The sequence below is a fragment of the Pectinophora gossypiella genome, chromosome 3 (assembly GCF_024362695.1).
Source record: "Pectinophora gossypiella chromosome 3, ilPecGoss1.1, whole genome shotgun sequence".
NCBI classification, from domain to species: domain Eukaryota; kingdom Metazoa; phylum Arthropoda; class Insecta; order Lepidoptera; family Gelechiidae; genus Pectinophora; species Pectinophora gossypiella.
The window spans coordinates 9,107,066-9,121,905 of NC_065406.1; the positions used below are offsets into that span (position 1 = coordinate 9,107,066).

The 14,840-nt window shown below is 37.2% G+C and overlaps 2 protein-coding genes and 1 long non-coding RNA gene across 3 annotated transcripts; 2 read left to right on the plus strand and 1 right to left on the minus strand.

Moving 5' to 3' along the window:
* The first annotated feature begins 118 nt into the window (after window positions 1-118).
* LOC126381990 (uncharacterized) lies at window positions 119-7,294 on the plus strand. Its single transcript, XM_050031646.1, has 8 exons — window positions 119-359; window positions 466-586; window positions 673-1,471; window positions 1,740-1,945; window positions 2,665-2,774; window positions 3,749-3,955; window positions 4,695-4,921; window positions 6,227-7,294. Exons 1-8 carry the CDS (start codon window positions 240-242, stop codon window positions 6,453-6,455), a joined length of 2,019 nt encoding a protein of 672 aa, XP_049887603.1. The 5' UTR covers window positions 119-239; the 3' UTR covers window positions 6,456-7,294.
* A 1,168-nt stretch (window positions 7,295-8,462) lies between these two features.
* On the minus strand, window positions 8,463-9,333 carry LOC126381992 (uncharacterized). Its single transcript, XR_007569004.1, has 2 exons — window positions 8,854-9,333; window positions 8,463-8,599 (listed from the first exon to the last, which is right to left on the minus strand). It is a non-coding gene; the product is annotated as an uncharacterized LOC126381992 (long non-coding RNA).
* Window positions 9,334-9,388: 55 nt separating this feature from the next.
* Window positions 9,389-14,811, plus strand: LOC126381991 (zinc finger CCHC domain-containing protein 24-like). The gene is made up of 4 exons (XM_050031647.1): window positions 9,389-9,611; window positions 9,718-9,852; window positions 10,811-10,930; window positions 12,132-14,811. The coding sequence occupies exons 1-4, from the start codon at window positions 9,588-9,590 to the stop codon at window positions 12,315-12,317; spliced, it is 465 nt and encodes a 154-aa protein (XP_049887604.1). The 5' UTR covers window positions 9,389-9,587; the 3' UTR covers window positions 12,318-14,811.
* Window positions 14,812-14,840: the final 29 nt, after the last annotated feature.

Sequence of the window (14,840 nt, forward strand, 5' to 3'; positions counted from 1 at the left end):
ACCGATGTCTAGTTTCTTTAGATTTAGATAGGGACTTAGAAAATAATCGATTATTAATCGATATACAGTCGATTATCAAGCAACACTAATGTTAATTGTCAAAAAATTTAAACGATCGTTGAACTTTCGAATTTTGTTAGTTACACGTATTTTGTATTTAAATCTCGTTATTATCTATTAGTGCCGAGTTAAAAACATGTAATTTTTATATTTGTAAAAATATAAGGAAGACTTCATAAATGGATTCGCGTTTCCATAAGTGTAGACTGTGCTTGAAGCTTGGTGATTTCTGCTCAATATTTGAGCAAGATGATAATATTAAACTGTCCGAAATGGTCATGTCTTTTACTAATATTAGAGTAAGTAAACTATTTTACAACTCGTTTTAACTGGGCCACTAAATAAAATGTTGATTTGCTAAAATAACTTAAGGTTATAGAATTTATAATTTGTTTGTATTCTTAGATTCTTGAGGGGGATGGACTACCAGATCGGGTTTGTTCTACATGTATAGAGAATCTAAGTACTGCCTTTCTATTTAAACAGCAGTGTGAAAGAATAAATGAGTTACTCATCAAATCACCAGGTTTGTGCTCTTAAATAATTACTAGTGATAGAATAGTTAGTTTAGCCTCCATGTACTTTCTACTTATATTTACTTTTTCTGCATAGAAGCACAAATTGACCAGCCAGATGGTGCTTCTGACTTCAATGTACTCCTGAACAAAGACTTCCGCATGCATAGTGAAGTTTCTGTAGAGGGAGAAAACAATCAGAACACTGTGAAAGATAAGGAAGACTACACACATACAGCTCCATGTCATGAAATTAGTGATGAAACTGACAGCGATGCAGATTCAATAAAATGTGTTTACTGCAGTAAGTCATACAGCAACTTTGGAGGGCACAGATGTCATGTCACCTGCACCATAGAGCATAACCAACTGCAGCAGTCTAGCAGTAGTGAGACTTTGGTAGCTGCCGATATCACTCCAGATTCCCATAATATTTCAGATTCTCATTACATGACACCACCTGAACTCCCTCCCCAACCAGTATCCCCATGTAGTGACCAGTCATTCCAGGTCTCTTGTGTGCTCTGTGATGAAAAGTATGATCAATATGACAATTATGTTACACATCTAAATGAGTGCACCAGCAATGTCAAGTTACATCATTATGTATGTCCCGTCTGCCATGAAATCTACACTGACAAACTAGTTTACTTGGAACACCTAAAAACAATTCATTTCAAATCAAGTGCTGATTCTGATCACTTTACTGATCCTGGTGAGGATTGTGTTGATTTTGCTCCAATGTTGGAGAAGACGAGAAGACCAAAGGTGGTACGCCGTCAGATAGGTTGGTCTATTGAAGATATTTACCAAGAAATTGACTGCCACAAAGTAGAGGAGAAACAAACACCCACATCCAGTCCGATAAAGACTTTCTTTTCAAAATTGGGGAATGAGTGAGTTAAAACTCTAATGTTGGCATGCCTGGGGTCTACACGCTTTTAAAGTGGCACTAACATTCATCATTTTCAAACTACATCTTTGGGAGTAGATCTGTAGACTCTACAAACTGTCGTCTGACAAATGCTTTCAATGTAAATATTTTACTTTTTAATCTAATATTTATGCTTATAATTATCATTGTTACTTATATAATTAGTTATTTTATTTTAAAATATTTAGTAGGTAGTGTTTTAAATATTTAATATATTTATCATTTTTAAGGTCTTTTAGCAAACAGAGCACTCCTAAGAAAGTTAGTTTTCGCAAATGGATAGAGACTAGCAAGGCGAAGACATCAAATTATTTACCATTTAAGAAGTACATTCAGAATTACAAATTGAAGAAATGTGTTGATTCATACAGCCCCATAAAGGGCAGGATGCAGGTTACTGGACAGGTGCAGGCCAGTCTTCTGGATCCCGTGTCAGGTATGTGGTAATTCTAGAAAATGAATTTTAGTTCTTGGCTTCGTGACACGGCAACCACGCGGCGCTAATTATATCGAAAGTTTTGACCAATAGATGCAGTGTATGCTATCTACGTAGATAGACGTGGAACAGCTATTAGCCGAAACCCTCGATATAATACGCGCGCGGCATGGTTTCCGTGCATAAATTTCTATGTGAAGCATTAACTTGTCCCCATCCAACAGTAGACTATTTATAGACCAGTGCTGATTTTAACTTATGTAGAAATTGACATAGAAATTGTTTAACAGAAAGCTCAGGTGAAATGTGGGTGCTCAGTTGATCTTGTGATGGATGTACCTTTGACTAGCCCAATTGGAAATATATGTAGTTGTGAACTTGAGAGATACCTTTATTCAGTAGGTAACATAGTTACACTTTGAATCGTAATTTTTTACATAAAGAATGTCTCATCCGCCTAAAACTACTGCAGCTTCTCACAACCTGTAGAGCCAGGGAAAAGAAGCTGCAAGAAAAACCTCGACATGTGTTACGTTATGTACCCATGGAGTAAGTAGATTTCTCAGGACGAAAAGCAACACAATTTAAACATTGTGTTCTGTCCACCCCAACTATATTTATGATCTGACATTTAAACATATCCACAATGCTGATTTGATTTGTAATTGGGTAACAAAAACAAACCTTTATAAAATGTATTTTTTTCTATTTCTTTGCAGATAGTGATTACCATTCCCCTAGTGGTACATCTGAAGAATCATGGAAACTGAAGCAAAACTTGATTTGCGCTTGCGACAAGAAAGTTTTTATGCTGTCTGAATTTATTCATGTGAGTATTTTTAAGGTTCGAACCTCAAAAAGTAAACGGAACCCTTATAGGATCACTTTTTTAGTTTATTTTGTTCCATTCATGAAATAAAATGTTACATGCTGTCATAATACATATTATAGCAAACTATTATGTTGACTGGGCATGTCGTGAAGACTGCTGCCTTGCTCGACCTAGTAGAAAATCGAGGATTTTGTTTTAATTTCACGATCGGTCGAATCTGATGGTAACTAACGCCTTTTACCTAATATTTACATATTTAACTACTCCAAGTTTGTGAAGAATGTTTAGAAAAAAAAAAAACTATGGTTCATATTTAAATTACGCAAGTAGTGATTGCGATTCTCGAAGGCATGCGACCTTTTGTTGTGGTAAACGTATCTGTATACTTACGTGTTAATGCGCGCGTGCGTGCGGTCCGCCAGAAAAGCTCGTGATCACACCGCGCATTTACACGTCTACCCGGCTCGAAGGACCAATATTGGGGTTGTGTGTGTGTTGTTAATGTTTGCTGTTCTGGGATGGCGAATGATACACTTGTCACTCAATAGTAATTTAATTTATTCTTCACTGAAAACTTACGATAAAATGTTATAACGAAAATGTTATGAATGCGTACGTAAGATACGGAAAATTGCACTGAATACGAGTTAATCGGCGGAATTAGGCAGCACGATGTAATCGAACAATATGCTTCGTAAGCAGTGCCCTTCCCGGGAATGTACCCGTTGTAAAAACTCATTATTAATACTAAGAACATTGGGTGGTTTTCTTTTTCAAATTATTCTTTGTTGTAGGTATTCTGGTCTTATCAGCCTAAAGGCAAAGGTTAGGTAATAAAGCTCTTTTTACATAAGTTTTGCGCCGTTTAACTGCCGGGAACGCTCCTAAAGTGGCAATATTCCTGGGAATGGCACATCACTGTTCGTAAGTTCCAAGTACTATACTAAAAAATACCGCATCAACCCCGCTAGGACCGCGACAGGATCGTGTCTATGATCACCGAGTTGGGAGGGGTGGTCGCAGAGAACACTAAAATGGAAATGTTGGCAACGCACTTCATCTCTGTACTACCGAGTGACACATTCACCGGCATGATGGTATGCGCACTGGCAACCGGCAAATGGTTGCTCCATGTCAGCTACGTCTACGACAGTTTCAGATGTAAGAAGTTTATGCGGGTAAGTCGTTGCATGAATAAATAACAATGTATCAAGTATCTTTGTTGGATATTATCCAAAGGTCACTAAATGCCTCGTTACACAGAAGACTAGATGCGGTATCATTAGTGCGCCGTGCGTGCCGCTCCTGAATGTTCTGTGCGATCGGGTATTCAAACAATTACAAAAACAGAATGCGCAATGCGCATAGTATATGTGTAATTTATGTTAAATATAAATAGTAGCCTTGACCTCTGAAGTAGAGACCGCAATCACACGCCGTCTGCTTCAAATAACGGCCGCTTTTAGGTGGACATATTAAATTAGTTATCTTCTTCTATCGTGTGGGTTATGAGTTAGATTACCAACCTCATCAATCCTGGTGTCAAGGTTATTATTGAGCCGCCAAAAGCACCTGACATTACCCAATTAGTTATGATTACGCTATTTTACAGCAGATTTACATAATTTGGACCTGTCCTGTCTATGGCAAACAGAATTGTAGAATGTACTAAACTAATACAATATCTGTTACTTGAAGCACATAGTAACGGGTTCTTACCGCGTTTAAATGGGGATATGAGACTCCCGATATTTCGACACTGTTGCAAGTGCCATGATCACGGGATGACGAAACGGGAATATGGGGAGTCTCATATCCCCATTTAAACGCGGTAAGAACCCGTTACTATACAGTGCTTTAATTATGATAATAACCGCGTAAACTTAAAACAATGTATCTGTTACTTGGTTAATTTAGGAAAGCATGTATGAGTGGATGAAACACCCAAAGATACTGGAAATAGACCACACGAGCGTGGAGGTCGCTAAGGCGGCTGTATATTGGCACTTGGAGTTACAAGCCCTCAACGCAAAGTTCCCGTTTGAAGGCAAACAGATTGTACTCGTTATGAAGAAGAAGTACCGGCAGTACTACCAGATGATATTCAAGACGCTCAAAGCTAAACCTGTCACGTACGACCCGAGGTAACTATATAATACTTATAGGAATTATCTAACAATATCGTAATTCACAATTTTATTATAATAATACAATTTGTCACACAATTAAAAACAAAACAAACACATTTTATAAATAAAACAACTCCTCCAATGCGTCACGAGGCAAGGTGCCCAACAGGCTGGCAGCATTACCCCTCTGAATCGCCAGGCTAATTCTCTGACAGAAATAACTACCAGCCCTAGCATCCCCCGAAGCCCCGATAAGACGCATTGATTAATACTTATAATAAAACGCCAAGAATTTGACGTCAATAGATAGATATTTTACTGAGATGTTCCATGTTATTTAATAAATTTAGTCATGACTTGTACCTATTTGCTGGCAGCATTTAAGGTGCTAAAAAGCACTTGTTAGATACTTCGTATCCTCTATTGTTATATTCTTATTTTTAAGGACTTTTCTATTTGCATAAGGTCTTAGAACCATGTAAATGTGTTTTATTTTTACAATCTGTGGTATGAATTAAGTAACAATGAGTACGACGTTTGACCGCTTTCAGTGATGACGTCACAATTCAATTCAATTCAATTCTTGATGAATGGCTTCTGTGTGAGATGACGTCACAGGACAGCAGTTCCATTACAAACTCAAGAAAACTGTCGTTTTGACATTTCGTAAAAAGGACTAGGTTGTCAAGTAGCCTATCGTCACTTAGTGACACTAGTCCTAGTATTTAACCACACAAAACAAAATATTATTCCGTGCTCTATATGCCACATACACTTACATTTGGTTCAGCGATTATAATACTCAAGTATTAACACGCACACCGAACATACACATATATACATAAATTCACACCTATTTCCCACCGAGGTAAGCAGAGACTATGGAATTCCATTTGCTTCGTACCTGACATCTGCTTCCTCCACATTCATCAATCGTTTCACACACGCACGCCGGTTCAAAGTAGACTTTAGTGAAGCTTTTCTAAGGACATCTCCAATTTGGTCAATGTACGTCCTTCTAGGTCTTCCTCTGCCAGCCCTACCACCAACCTTCGCACACCCAAACTTGTACAAAACAACCATGGGACTACTAGGAAAGTACAAGTTTTCCTCTGAATATTTGTGGTTGTGCCTGAGTAAGAACGCCCCTACAACATGGGTTACACATCGCGAGCAGGCTTCGCTTAACAGATGTACGATGTTTATCTACGTAGAATGTGTTAATTGATAACGGCGTCCGCGTTACTTGTCGCGTCGCGGTAGCGCAATCCATGCAAAATTCCAAACCCTGCAGATATGAATATTTGTGATATTTTTCAGAACGCCAGGCAGTTGCTGCACGGCGGACTATTGCTTCGTGGATATGAAAGTGATAGAGCGGGTGAAGCTCCGTTTCTTCGCGCGACACAAGGTGCCGGTGTTCCCCTACCAGTACATCCTGGTGTATCTGATCAAACGTGGCCGCGTCGACGATGAACTCAAGTACGCACTACAAGACTGCAAGATCCTCTCCAAGGATACTGTGTACTACTTAAACAATACATATTGAACTGAAAATTAACATGTTAACAAATATACAATGAGTGGCCAACAAAGCCGGGGAAAGGGAGAAATAATTAAGTTCATAGCACACGTCAAACCTATTTGATTCGGCCGGGTTATTATTTCATTCGTTCATTTATTTTAATATTAGGGTGAATCTCAAAATTTCAAGTTTGGTGGCGAAATTTCATATTATATTTTCGTGAAAAATTGGGTTCCGATATGAAAAAGATCCAAAAGGATCCTCGGTTCCGACATGAAAAAGGAATTTTTCAATTCCTAATTTTCCCAATTTCCCCAATTTTTCACGAAAAAATTATATGACAGTCGCCACCAAACTTGACACATTTTGAGATTCACCCATAAACAGTTGTCAATCATCCGCCCCCTTTGATTTTCGATGGATAAGAAAATAACATAATTTAAAATTAAGAGATCTTCCAAAAACATGTGAAATCCTGGGATAACTCATCTCACAGATTGTTTGAATGTGTAACGTCAAATGTTTTTTTCTAGTAAGAGATTTTAGTGGGGGAAGAAGGAAGATTATTTTTTTACTTGCAGAAAGCATTTATTAGATTGTTAAAAATTAATAGGCAGCTATATATAGTAGCGTATATTATATCTTACTTAGTATATTGTCATGTTTTTTTATGAGTTTTATACACATTTATGTTAATAATTATAGTACTTTATAATGACAGGCTATGAGCCAATAGAATATTCCTATAAAGTTAATTTTATAAAATCATGGTTTTATTAGAGCGTAGCTTAGCACAACAATTTTGAAGTTTGGCAGAAAAGAGAAGAAACGAAAGGTGTTTCGTCAAAACAATTATTCGAAATGTTCAATAAATTGAAAAATAAAATGAGATTTAAATAGCGTGATGTGAAACGGGGTTTTTAATGATGCTAACTAAGATAAAAACTAAATAATATTGCTGAACTCACGAATATAGTTCCTATATAGATTGCATTCCACTTTTTTGTCAAGTTATAAATCTGAAAAATGTAAAAGATAGCTTGTAATTTTTCTAAGAAGTTGAAATAGATAAATGATATATTTTTAAATAAGTACTGTACCACAATCTGAATTTGTTTCCATGAATGAATCATAGAATGTTGCCAAGGTAAATTTTTAATCTCTCATACAGTATTCTTCAAGCAAATTCGTTATACTTAGTGCAATATTTCAGTAATTAGTGAAATCTTTCAAATAAAATTGACCACCACAGAAAGTATAAAAATAAAGTATGTAGGTATGTCTACTACTTACACGCGACTATTATTTACTATTGTATGGCTAGTGCAGTTTCTTCTTGTTTGATGTTTTCTTTTTCAGTTTTAGTTATTATTATTAATGTAAGTATATTGAAAATCCCGATAGAACGGGTACTACGCGACGGGGTAGTCATTGTTATGCCCATAGGGACATTTATGCGACAAGAAAAAATATTATACCTATACGTGTAGCATTAAGGTCGAACCACCTCATCGCACTTTCCTATACTTCTATCCTGTTCTGTTACTCAGAACCAGCATTTGCTAGAGCGAGAGAGTGCGACCGCACGTGGCAGAATTGACAAAGCGGTAGAGTTCGTTAGCACGCGTACGCACGCGCGCTTAAGCACGCTATAGCGTGCTGATGGATATGGTTCAAGCCAGAAATATGACCCCTCCAGTAAGAAATGGAGAATCTCTCCAGTATGGAATGGAGGGTAGCCATTACCCAGCAGTAAGGCACTCCAAGCTGAATAAGATCAGTAAGACTACGTAGTAACGAATGCTCAATGTTATTAATGTTACAATTAGTCAGAGGGCAGTAAAGCCTGAAAAAATCTAGAAAATATAACCAAATCTTTTATAAAGTAAATATTCCGTCACTGTATTTTATAAGTTTGTTGAGAAATTGAATTTTCTATTTTACATTTATGAACATGCCATATTATTTTAAGACTTAAATGTATGTTATATTATGATATGAATTTAATTACAAAGCGAATAAAATAAATACTTAAAAATTAAAAGGATTTTAATTTGTCCTAAATCATGTTATGAAACTCTGTGTCTGCGGCTGACATGTGATGATTTGTTGTATTCCGGTTGTGGAGGAGCCAGACATCGAGGTATTTCTCTTCCAATATTATGAAACTGAAAAAGAAAGACTGTATTTAAGACTGTAATGGATTGATACTAGAGATTTACTGTTAAGACGCTGACTACTCGGCGTTGAATAAGATAACATCGGCCATATATCAAAGGTGCAGTGCAGCCTTTTAGAACAACTATTTAAAACTTGTAGGTTTGATAAAATTGAATTTAAAATTGCCCTTGAAGGGTTTGTAACAAATATCAATACCAAACTGTTGTTTGTGTGCCTAGAGCGTCATGTATCATTTATTTACCTGTTTGTAGATACACCAACTTATAACAGTGGCAAATATAAACCCAAGCATGCCCCATATGTGGTTACCACTCGGAAATAAGTGGACGTCATTTTGTAGCGGTTTTTCTTCTGGTGGATCGCAGTTACAAAATGATAAAATCACTTCAAACATCGTACAAAAAATCCACTGAAAATTTTGACACCACCATATTTATGTCAAAATATTTATGACTACGTAATAAGTCATTTTTTCTTAATAAAGAAGGTAGAAGATGTAAGACCGACGTTTTCATCTATGAGCGTACATAGAAGGCGTACAGCGTCAGTCTACGCACAGAACAAAGACCAAGTAGGACCAAGTGTTAGGGTCTCGTAATCTTAACCAGGTAAATTAAAAATGGAGTGCCATTCACTATCGAATCTATGGTTTGTTATTCCCCGAACTCAAGATGCATTGCCATATTTTTTTTGTTAAATGCGAACTGTAACTTACAATGTACTTATACACTTATATCTACCTACCGTAATATTTATGGCATAGAAAAAAGTAGGTAGTTAGTTGTCTTTGTCTCGATAACAAAGGAATGTGTGTAATGAAGTGGAGTAGCCTAGGCATGTTATGAGATTCGTTATACGTACTAACAACTGTTATAAATAGGTTATGTAGTGTATATAGGTATATGTTATAATTTAAAATCCTAATACAGCATGTGCTAGTGTGTTCGTGTTACCACATTATAGATTTTTAACACCATGGGCTGCCTGTGGTCGAGTCAGGTAAGTAATTAGTGTTCGGTACCGATTTTTATAAGGTTATTTACCATTTAGGATATTAATTAAATGGACTGATGACTTTTATGTTGTTGTTCGATTGTTATTATAGGGTACGCAAGTCTGCCAAAGGTGCAATCGTCGAGAAGTAAACAACCTTGTTATCATCGATAATTTGTGTGAGATATGTATCCGCCAAGCTGCTTCACGCTCTTATTGTTCCAACAATACAGTCCAAGCAAGGAAAGTAAGTGAAGTGCATCTATAATTTTATTAAATGTAGCTTATAAGAATTCAAGTTTTAAGTCCGAGTGTAATGTGAAAACGAGACGAGATATTAAGGACAAAGTTATAGATAAGATGAGTCGCCAATTACATCGCCAATGAACGACTTTCCAGTCCAGGCTACGGTCCTGAATAAATATAGATGGCGCTGTATAGAGTTGCCTTCGTTTAATCTTCTTATTTGCATATTTTATCTTTGTTTTTGGGTATAAATAAAGCTTCTTCTTCTAATCTTCCAACCATTTTTATTCTAAACAAAATAAAGAGAAGCAATATAGGTACCTATCAACATAATTCTGTACATAATCTGATCCAAATATCAGCAATATATTTTTTTATATAAGCTTTGCCATTATATGGTACGTTTTACCAATGCTACGTTCCCCAAAAACATTATAGATGTCGTTGTACAGATTTTTGCCAACTTTTAAAACACGCAGGTTGTGCCGATTTTTGGTCACTTAGACTGTCACTTACTATCTATACGGCCACTTTGAACGTCCTTCATTATTGGACATTACGTATATGTTGACTGTCACTAACTATTGCTTCTGACTGTACTCATCATCATCAGCCCAGGCCTTCCCTATGGATGGATAGGGAGATCGGGCCTTAAACCATCACGCGGGCCCAGTGCAGATTGATGGTTATTAACGACTGCTAATGCAGCCGGGACCAACGGCTTAACGTGAAGCACGGAGGAGCTCGAGATGAAAACTTTTTTTTGTGTCACCCATCCTATGACCGGCCTTTGCGAAAGTTGCTTAACTTCAACAATCGCAGCCCGAGCCCGTTTACCGCTGCGCCACCGAGCTCCTCGACTGTACTATTTACTTATATTATGTAGTATTTATTGTTGATCGATATCAAAGATAATAATATAACTTATATACTACTTAAAAACTTGTTTTTATTTTAAGCGTGCTTATTACGGCGAGTACAAATGCGTATGCGGTCGATTCTGGCCCAGCCGTCTGTCTTGGAAAGACGCCTACCAGATCTGCAAGCGCTGCAAGAGACAAGTGTACCCTCATTCGCAGGTAACATACTTACATATTATTATTAACGGCCTCTGTGGTCCAGTGGTTGAGCGTTGGGCACACGATCCGGAGGTCCCGGTGGGGACATATCACAAACATCACCTTGTGATTCCTAGTTTGATTGTCCAAAAAGTAAGATGTTCCGTGCTTCGGAAGGCACGTTAAGCCGTTGATCCCGGTTATTAATTACTGATGTAAGTACGTAGTCGTGACTTGAGTCACGTCAGGGGACTTTGGCGGCTCAATAATAACCCTGACACCAGGGTTGATGAGGTTGGTAATTCACCTCACAACTCACACGTTAAAAGAAGAGATTAATGGTCTACGATGCGATGGAGACCGGTCTTCGGTCGGACACATATTCTCATCAACCCTGGTGTCAGGGTTACTATTGAGCCGCCAAAATGACTACGTTACGACAGAGCTATACTGTAAATGAGGGACTTTTCAGGCTACGTTTCTCAAAAAAATGTAGATGGCGCTGTACAAATTTGCCTTCGTTTAACCTTCTAATGTCATGGATAACAAACATAATTATGCATTTTTTGTTTTTGGGTATAAAGTCGTAAGACCGATTGTTCTTTTAAAATCTAAAACCCATTGTTTAACTTTTGTGTCTGGAAATCTCGGCGTTAAGAGGATAAACAATGACCCTTGTTGATGATGATCAAAATAAACAGAAGGGATATAGCTAACAACGCAATTCTATACATATCTGATGCAAACATCAAGCAACAATTATTATTATATATGTACCTCTGCCATTTACATTATATTTTTGAATAATAATGTACTCAAGCAATGAGAAAATTAGGTAATTATAACGTTAAATCTGTACAACGCCATCTATATTTGTTTTGGGGAATGTAGCCTAAATAAATGTTTTTAACTATCTAGCCTGTAGAGTCCCTTATTAAATGTAATGGCGTGTTCTGGAATCAGTACCACTCTGATACACCTCGGACACTTCATACAAATAACCTCGTTGACACTACACACACATTGACGTAATCGTACACGCGCATCTGTGTGTGTGACGTCTAAACTATGTTCGAGGATGAGGGGGGGGGGGAGATAAAACTAGCTCAGACACTGGTGGGGAGCGGAGATTTGCCGCTCTATACGTAGTATTATTCCTTATTCTATGACTGACCATTTCATCTAGATGCATTATATGTATGATGTATATTGTTTTTTTCAGAGAGAGTTACTTGATTCCGATTTATCAGGCACAAACGAGAATACGGTAGAGCACGAAAAAGAGTTGTGCCAAATGTGTCAGCAACTGGGTGAATACTGTGGTTACCGCGCGCGCGCCGCGGCCCGAGGACACGCTTCCAGATCTAGGTCAAGAAGTGTCCCCAGAACTCAGCACCGTTGGAAGTAATATTCTTATTATACATAAACAGCCTATACAGGGTGTTAGTGACATCGTAACGAAAACTTTGAAGGATGATTCAGGCTATGATTCTGAGTGGAATTTTCCGTCGCAAAAGTATGGAATGGAAAATAATTCAAGAAAACACAAAAATTTTCATGAATTTTCCGACAGGAAATTCCACTCAGAATCATGGTCTGAATCATCCCCTTCAGTATTCGTTACGGTGTCACTAACACCCATACATACTTGTATGGCTACCTGTATGTACTGGTACGGGGTGTAAGTGACGTCGTAACGAATACTGAAGGGGCCGATTTAGCTCATTATTCTGAGTTAATATCAAGTGTAATTTTTGATCGCAAAAGTATAGAATTGAAAATAATTAAAAAAATAATAAAAAATCATTAATTTTGCGACGGAAAATTCCACGTGATTTTAACTCAGAATCATGGTCTGAATCATCCCCCTTAGTATTCGTTACGATGTCACTAACACCCAGTATACGTCCCACTGCTGGGCACAGGCCTCCCCTCAATCAACCGGAGGGGATATATTCTTATTATAAAAATAATTAATTTTGTATGAAAAAGAAAATATAATTATTACATTTCTATAGCATCATCATCATTCATTTCATTTTTATTATTATATTTTTATTTTTAATATATATGATTTATATTATAAAAAAAAAATAAAAAAAAAAAAATAAATAAAATAATTTTATTTCAGACAGATGCCCATATTTGTTAGTGTTTCTATAGCATTCATTAACCGACTTCAAAAACCTTCGCACACGGGGTAACTCCAGTTTCCTAGTAAATATAATTACTTATTAAGTAATTTAAACTGGGATTTACTCACGACGAAACTCAAGTTACGGGTTACCAAACATTTTTTTTTCAGTCCCGGCAAGGGTAAATAAATACAGGGTGTTAGTGGCATCGTAACGAAAACTTAGAGAGATGATTCAGACCTTGATTCTGAGTTGATATCAAGTAGAATTTTCCGTCGCAAAAGTATGAAACCGAAAATAATTTACCACTAAAGTTTTCATGAATATTCCGACACGAAATTTCACTGGATATCAACTCAGAATATTGAGCTGAATCATCCCCATTCCCCATCAGTATTCGTTACGGTGTCACTAACACCCATACGTACTTGTATGGCTACCTGTACGTACTCATTATGGATATACGGGGAGTAAGTGACATCGTAACGATTACTTAGGGGGATGATTCAGCTCAATATTCTGAGCTAATATCAAGTGGAATTTTCCGTTGCAAAAGTATAAAATTAAAAATAATTTAAAATAAAACAATAAAAATTTAATTTTGCGACGGAAAATGATGAGCGGAATCATACCTACAATGCTTTGAAAAGTCTACCTGATTTTATACTTAGGTATTATTTTTTAAATGTAGCAACTTTCTTATATGGAAATATTGACACTGGTTTCCTAGTTAGATTCTAGCGTCGAGAGCGACTAGTTAGTAACGCATTAATAACTGTTAGACTCATGTGCGAGCTTGTATTGAAATCTTCTATCTTGTGGGTTGTGAGGTGAGTTACCAACCTCAACAACCCTGGTGTCAGGGTTATTATTATTCATAACCTCAGGGTTATAGCTTACTTTCAGATAATCAGGTGATCAGCCTGTAATGTCCTAACCAAACTGGGGATCACAAGGATGATTTTTGTGATATGTGTCCCGCTGGGATTCGAACCCGGGACCTCCGGATCGTGAGCTCAACGCTCAACCACTGGACCACAGAGGCAGTTGTATTGAATTGATGGGTGTGGACGCAAAGGAAACCAGTTAGTAAGTTTATTTTAGGCTTTCCCGTGTGCAATGGTGTTTTGATAATGTAGTCATGAGTAATATCATGTATTCACTTTAGACCCTGTCGCGCTTTCATATTTGATATTTAATGAGACTTACGGTTTAATTTGTCAAAAAAGTTAATGTGACATGGTATCAAAGTGTATACACATTAGTACTCGTGACTGTACACCCGTATTCTAAGATGTTAACTCGAACTTTCCTCGACTCTATCTTCACCTCCCGACCATTTGAGGCGATCTTAAGAAAAACCTCCAACTCAGCTCAAAATCGGTTTTCTTAGACGGCGGCGCCTGAACTTTATCTCGAGTTCACTCCAGTAAGGCATGACGTCATTAATTTCGCATTTTGTTGGCAGTACGATATGCTCGAGATACAGGCTGAGTAGATAGATGATATTCTCGACTCCATTGAGTAAAATCCTCAACTCGAAATCTGCATTCAATCTGATTGACGTGTCACCTGTCTGACTGACAACTTAATTCTGTCGGGTTATTGGCCAATACAAAATTTTGGGAGTGTTTTTAAATTTTTTCCATAAATTGTAAGCCTGTCGATTGCCCGTCCGTTTCCTTTTCAGTGGATAACAGGTATAACTTAAAATCGATGGTGCTTACGGGAATCAGCCCCAATACCAACTTAAAATGCTTAGCTGAGGCAGAGTCCAGTTAATATATTAGAACACG